At 43.2% G+C, this 6,705-nt stretch overlaps 2 protein-coding genes across 2 annotated transcripts; both read left to right on the top strand.

The window, feature by feature from the left end:
- Nucleotides 1–636: 636 nt before the first annotated feature.
- On the top strand, nucleotides 637–1,079 carry LOC6544449 (mitochondrial import inner membrane translocase subunit Tim13). Its single transcript, XM_001972399.3, has one exon. It carries the CDS (start codon nucleotides 742–744, stop codon nucleotides 1,021–1,023), a length of 282 nt encoding a protein of 93 aa, XP_001972435.1. The 5' UTR covers nucleotides 637–741; the 3' UTR covers nucleotides 1,024–1,079.
- A 1,842-nt stretch (nucleotides 1,080–2,921) lies between these two features.
- LOC6544447 (flocculation protein FLO11) lies at nucleotides 2,922–6,290 on the top strand. The gene is made up of 2 exons (XM_001972398.3): nucleotides 2,922–2,958; nucleotides 3,016–6,290. The coding sequence occupies exons 1-2, from the start codon at nucleotides 2,949–2,951 to the stop codon at nucleotides 6,042–6,044; spliced, it is 3,039 nt and encodes a 1,012-aa protein (XP_001972434.2). The 5' UTR covers nucleotides 2,922–2,948; the 3' UTR covers nucleotides 6,045–6,290.
- The last annotated feature ends 415 nt before the right edge of the window (nucleotides 6,291–6,705 follow it).

Here is a 6,705-nt window from a genome sequence, read left to right as displayed (position 1 = left end):
GCGTTTCTAATTACTTAAAGTAAAGTAAAGTAAGCAGAAAACCGCACAGGCATATATGCTTTCTGTTTTTATCTGTAAATGTATTTAATATCCCATTTGACATTCACCAAATGGCTCTCAGTGTCTGGGTCAACGAGCGACTCCTAACTGATGACAACAAATTTACAAAGATATAGAGAACAAGAAATTTCTACCAGAGAGAACAAGAACTAAAAGTGTCTTAACAAATTAAACGAATATTGTAAAATATATAATAAGATCACATGCCGCAAGCAACAGATTATATTTTTATAGAGAAAAAAACATTAAAGAGCTACATCTGCCTGAGAATTTGAAATAGTATTTCGATACTGAATCAAAACTATCTATGACGTATCTAATGTTTTCATAAAATTATAATTGTTAGGTCAAATTTTGTAATTTCTGTAAGTGTTGAAATTTTATCTGGCGGTAATCACTTTTGGCACAAATATATGAGCATAACAAATTCATAAACCAAATGAAGTTTGATTTTAAGTCTGCTGAGTATGCTATTTCCATTTAAAAATTAAAACGAATCTAAATGATCGCAAAATTTTTGTTGAGAAATATATAAATTATTTTCTGGTGGATTATAATATTTGAGAAACAGTCAGCTGTGTTCCTTCTGTCCGAGTTTCCTCTGTTTGGACCTCAACAAGCATAAAGCGTTCAGAATTTAGGAGATTATAAATTTAAATTGTTTAACCAGCAAGGACCGGAATGGCGGCTGCCAAAATGGAGAAGGGTGAGCTGATGAGCCAGGTGAAACAGCAGATCGCATTGGCCAACGCCCAGGAGATGCTCTCGAAGATGACGGAGAAGTGCTTCAAGAAGTGCATCCAGAAGCCGGGCAAATCACTGGACACCACCGAGCAGCGATGCATTTCGCAGTGCATGGATCGCTTCATGGACGCCTGGAATCTGGTGTCGCGCACCTATGGCAATCGTCTGCAGAGGGAGCAGTACAGGTCCATGGACTCGGTGGAGGAGATGAGCAGCTAGACTCCAGTCTCTGTCACCTTGCAATTAAAGTCGAATTTATTTTGTTTGTGATCCAATCTCAACTCGAATTCGAGTCGCTTTTAATCTACTGCACGCTTATCGCTGCTGAAGTGATAGCCGGCTGATTATAGGGACTGCATTTGCAAGGGAAGACCCTGCCGAGGTTGGGTGGTCTTGTCTATAAGCTTATAGTTTCCAGCTTGATATGTGCACTTTTCCTGATCGTTATCGTGTTTGGAATGGTCTCGTTAGCTAACGGATGAGCTAGTGCTCGGCTCACCGGCCCAAATGCAGTTTGCCCGGAGATGCCGGTTTCCTCAGCACTCAAATGTGTAGTTTCGAGACCACTCTAATCCATTGCAGCATTTTCCACAATATGCAAATTCATCTGGATTTTCTTGCCGGCGTGATTGACCAGATACATCCTATCTTATGTCAAATGCATGTTATTATTATGTGAAAGAAAGGCCCTGGCATGGCATTTATTCTTCTTTTTGCAGTGTGCTGTTACAGGAAATGATTTCCAAGGATTTCACCAGTTATAGAACATTTTTCCTTTTTTTTATGTAATTTAAAAAAGAAAGATTACCCTGCCCTATAAGCATGACAACGTATTTATTGTCAGGAGATCGCGGGTCTGGCACAACAAGCACAACTTTCCGATAGGCAAACCGATTTAAGGCCACTTAAATCAAAATTAAACAGACTGCATTAATTTCTTGTTGGTTGGCCAAGTGGTAAACCTCGCAGAGAACCTGGCAGTAAAATTCACTGATATCAGTGCTAGCGAACGTACGGACATTCAAAATGACGCCAAATTTAGTGGGTGCGAGTGACCCCGTGCACTGGCCAAAAACATACGCTGCAGGCAATTTAAAAATGAATAAAAAAAAGAAACAAAAAAAAAAAAAATCGAAAATAATAAATATTCAAAAGATAAAATGCGAATTCGTGGCCGAACTTATTGGCTCGAATACCAGAGGTAACAAAATCCGACATGGGATTCTTCCTCAACTAGGTACATTCGAAGCCACACAAGTTACGATAAGAGTGCGGGCCAAAACACTGCTATATGGTGGAGTTCGGAGCTTGCCGCCCAGAGCTTTCTATCGCTCTAAAAATAGTGACACCGCCCACCGCCCACCGCCCACCTGTCCCGCCCTCCCCCAAAAGCAACAACAACAGCAAGTGCACCCGGGTTTCGGGTAATCATTGCAAGAATACGGGCACGATAAGTGCTGAGACGGCCCTGTTATCTCTACAACTAATCGGAAATGTTTGGCCGCCGAGGGACGGTGGGTGGCGGTTGGTGTGGGTTGCCAGCCAGCTGGTAGGCGGTGGTTTCGCCCCAAGGGGGCGTGGGGTGGGTTGTGGCAGCCGTTACACTATCGCCCGCAGGCCTCCAACGGTCGACATTGGCGTCCGCGCAAGGTGAGCCGCGATAAAGGCTTGCTGACAGCCCCATTATGCTTTCAGATTAGGGGAACAATCACAAGACAATATAATCGCTAATCATGATCTTTGAGTAGGTTGTTGTATGAAATTTCCTTACTGAGCTCTTTTAAATGATAGATTGCCATGTGCTAAGGAGCTTAACAAGATTTTTAAAGTATTATTATCATATCTATTTTGACCCACAATGAATTTTTGGTTTCTTGAAAGAAGGTTTTCCTAGAAATAAGTATGTTGTTTTCGCTATTTAGAATTGTATTGCCCATGTTTTGCCCACTCCATTACGGAACATTTGTAACACACGATAACCACTCAGCTTTGTTTAGTGTCCAATTTATTTAAAATATTTTTACTCAAAATTTTACTTACATATTCCACTTGAGATTGTTATCTTGCGTTTCGGCGAAACTTAAGGTATAAAAACAAAGAAATTCTTCTACTCCGTTGCATTGTATCTTTAATGTGCTTTTAAAATGCTAGTCGGTACGTTATATTGAAATTTGAAAGCCCCACGGATATTTAATCAGTATTATTTCTCAGTGAGAGTCCTATGGGCTTTTCTTTGGATCCTTCCCCAGGCCCTGGGAAAGGACTTCTGTGCGGGGCAATCGTTTGGATCCAGAGCTGTCGACTCCGATGATACCCAATCATATTACCTGTGCCTCGGTGTCCTTGGCTCTATAAAAAATACCTGCAAGAATGGATACTTGTTTGATGGGCAATCGCAGGGGTGTGTGATTAACGACAATGCAAAACTAGCAATCAAAGAATCAGATGATGATAAGCAGAAAATCAGCATCAAGCAAAATATCAACGTGGACAGACCAGTTATATTCAACATTTTCGGAAACTTCAATTTCTTCGCCAGTCTCTGGGGCAGCTCTCATGACACGACACCTTCGCCCCTGAAACCCAAACCGATTGCGGACTTCCAATTATTTAACAGTGCTGTTGGAACTCCCAGTCCAATACCGCAGGATAATGCTAGAGAGATGATATCCAGCTCTGAAGATCCAAATTCTCCACCTGAAGGTGCAACAGAAAGTTCGACGCAGGAATCCTCCACAGGTGTGCCGGAAGATGATGCATCCACTGAATCGATACAAGAAAGTTCCACACTAGAAAGCCGTTCAAGCACTGACATTTCTCTGTCTACAGAAGCTTCTTTAGAAGATATAATCTTGAGCTCTGAAAGCTCAAGTTCGACGCAAGAAAGTTGGTCAAGCTCAGAAAGTTCCATCTACACAGAGTTACCATCTACAGAAGCGACAGATGAATCTTCTTCAACAGAATCTCTACCAAATAGTACCCAAGAAAGTACCACTGAAAGTCCTTTGCCCACCGAATCATCGACAGAAGTGACGGATCAGCCTTCTTCAACAGAATCTATACCAGATAGTACCCAAGAAAGTACCAGTGAAAGTCCTTTGCCCACCGAATCATCGACAGAAGTGACGGATCAGCCTTCTTCAACAGAATCTATACCTGATAGTACGACACAGGAAAGTAGCACTGAAAGTCCTTTGCCCACCGAATCATCGACAGAAGTGACGGATCAGTCTTCGTCAACAGAATCTCTACCAAATAGTACCCAAGAAAGTACCACTGAAAGTCCTTTGCCCACCGAATCATCGACAGAAGTGTCGGATCAGTCTTCGTCAACAGAATCTATTCCTGATAGTACGACCGAAGAAAGTACCACTGAAAGTCCTTTGCCCACCGAATCAGCGACAGAAGTGACGGATCAGTCTTCGTCAACAGAATCTCTACCAGATAGTACCCAAGAAAGTACCACTGAAAGTCCTTTGCCCACTGAATCATCGACAGAAGTGACGGATCAGTCTTCGTCAACAGAATCTATACCTGATAGTACGACCGAAGAAAGTACCACTGAAAGTCCTTTGCCCACCGAATCATCGACAGAAGTGACGGATCAGTCTTCGTCAACAGAATCTCTACCAGATAGTACCCAAGAAAGTACCACTGAAAGTCCTTTGCCCACTGAATCATCGACAGAAGTGACGGATCAGTCTTCGTCAACAGAATCTATACCTGATAGTACGACCGAAGAAAGTACCACTGAAAGTCCTTTGCCCACCGAATCATCGACAGAAGTGACGGATCAGTCTTCGTCAACAGAATCTCTACCAGATAGTACCCAAGAAAGTACCACTGAAAGTCCTTTGCCCACTGAATCATCGACAGAAGTGACGGATCAGTCTTCGTCAACAGAATCTATACCTGATAGTACGACCCAAGAAAGTGGCTTAAGCACCGAAAGTTCTTTGACTACCGAATCATCTACAGGAGCGACCAATGAGTCTTCTTCAACAGAAGCTTCAGAAGAAAGTAGTGTTAGCACTGAAGGTCCTTCTTCTACGGAATCATCAACAGGAGTGCCAGAGGAGCCTTCGCCAACAGAGCCTTCACCAAATACTTCGACGCAAGAACTTCCCTCATTTACAAGTCCATCATTTGAAAGCTCAACTGTTGAAAGTACATCAAGCTCGGAAAATCCGTCCACATCAGAATCGTCAACCACTGAGAACTCGGAAAATTCGTCATCGACCCAATCATCTCCACAAAGTTCGACAGAGGAATCTATTACCAGTTCCGAGAATCCCTCGACCTCTGAATCCTCGCCAAGTACCCCAGGAAATGGTGGCGACTCCGGAATCAGTGGGTCTTCCACAACGGAATCTCCATATACCACCGATATTCCCTCAAGCTCAGAAGCTTCTCCAAGTACTCCAGGAAATGGTGGCGACTCCGGAAGCATTACCTCGGAATCTCCACCTGAAGGCGCGACTACACGACCGTCCGATCCACCAACAGAGAGCTCCACAAGTTCGTATACCCCCCAACCGACTCCAGAATATTCGACCGAGGGTATTGTCACTGAAACCTCAACTTTAAATCCCTCAACTGGAACGACCCCTGGCCATCAAGAAGCTGATTGCAGCAACATGTCCGATGGAGTCTTTCTCCGGGACTCCCAGTCATGCAATAAATACTATGTATGCCTGAATGGCAAAGCAATTGCCAGCCAGTGTCCCAGAAATCTGTACTTCGACATTACGAGGAAGGTCTGTAATTTTCCCAGCTTTGTGAACTGCTCCCTCGATGACGCCGTAGATAATGTTACAAAGAAGCCCTCGGACACAGGATCGACTCCTGACTGTAAGTCCTTGCGAAATGGCGCCTTTGTTAGAGATCCACAGTCATGCAGCACGTTTTATGTTTGTGCCAATGGACGGGCTATACCACGACAGTGTCCCCGGGGTCTACACTTTGACATAAAGTTAAACATTTGTAACTACCCAATCCTGGTTCAGTGCTCCTTAGAGGAATCTCCGGCTGATACGGCAGCTGATGAGGCATTACTAGCGAAGGGAGTACCGGATTGCACCACAGTGAAAGATGATACACGGTTTGGAGACGCGAAGCAGCATAACAAGTATTATGTTTGCTTGAAGGGAAAAGCGGTTTTGCATTATTGCAGTCCGGGAAATTGGTTTGACCTTCGAAGTCAGAAATGCATTGACCAGCGGCTGGCCAAGGTGACCTGAGCACTGGAACTACTTACATACATATAAGAGTAACGATCTTTAATCTAGGTTTAGAATTTTGGTGAAAGGGTTTTGAATATAATTATACAATGGGTTGATGGGTAAAATTACTTGTATTATTCCGTTTTACTGGTTACTGAACCAAAAGTTACAAGCAAACTCTAAAACGACCTAGCCAGTTGATGTCTTCAATAAATTACTCTGTCTGCCTAGGATTTACAAAACGAATAAAGTACATATAAACTATTTGCACATGGTATTTCCACACTTATTCTTAAGTAATTCGGATCATTGTTGTTCAGTTGTAGGGAAGGAATAAACTAGTTGATAGAACTGAAATCATAAACAGTCCTATGAAACGCGATTATCAACTAAGTCGTCTGCCCATTATAATTCAGGCCGGCTATCTGGTGTGTTTTCGCGTGGCAAAGGCCAGACACTCGCTAATTTCTTTGTGGTACGGAAGTGACTCCCGGCCACAAAGTTATCCCATTTAAATTTAATTACGAGATAAAACGCGTGTTTCTGCTCTTTCTGATGTTTCTGACGTAGGCGCTTAGGCTCGACTGCGTCGGAAAGTAGGGAGCGTTCCAGCTCCGGTTACCTTAAAGCCGACTCCGTCTGCGCTCCGTCTTCGGGTATAATTAAATTGTCCAGGATT

The sequence above is a fragment of the Drosophila erecta genome, unplaced genomic scaffold (genome assembly GCF_003286155.1).
Source record: "Drosophila erecta strain 14021-0224.00,06,07 unplaced genomic scaffold, DereRS2 tig00000021-arrow-pilon, whole genome shotgun sequence".
In the NCBI taxonomy this organism is placed as follows: Eukaryota; Metazoa; Arthropoda; class Insecta; order Diptera; family Drosophilidae; genus Drosophila; species Drosophila erecta.
The sequence above is the reverse complement of the archived record's forward strand: the minus strand, read 5'-3'. Positions and strand labels throughout refer to the sequence as shown.

What these genes read in the sequence shown, in the direction of transcription:
- LOC6544449 (XM_001972399.3), top strand. Translation starts at nt 742, where the DNA reads ATGGCGGCTGCCAAAATGGAGAAGGGTGAGCTGATGAGCCAGGTGAAA.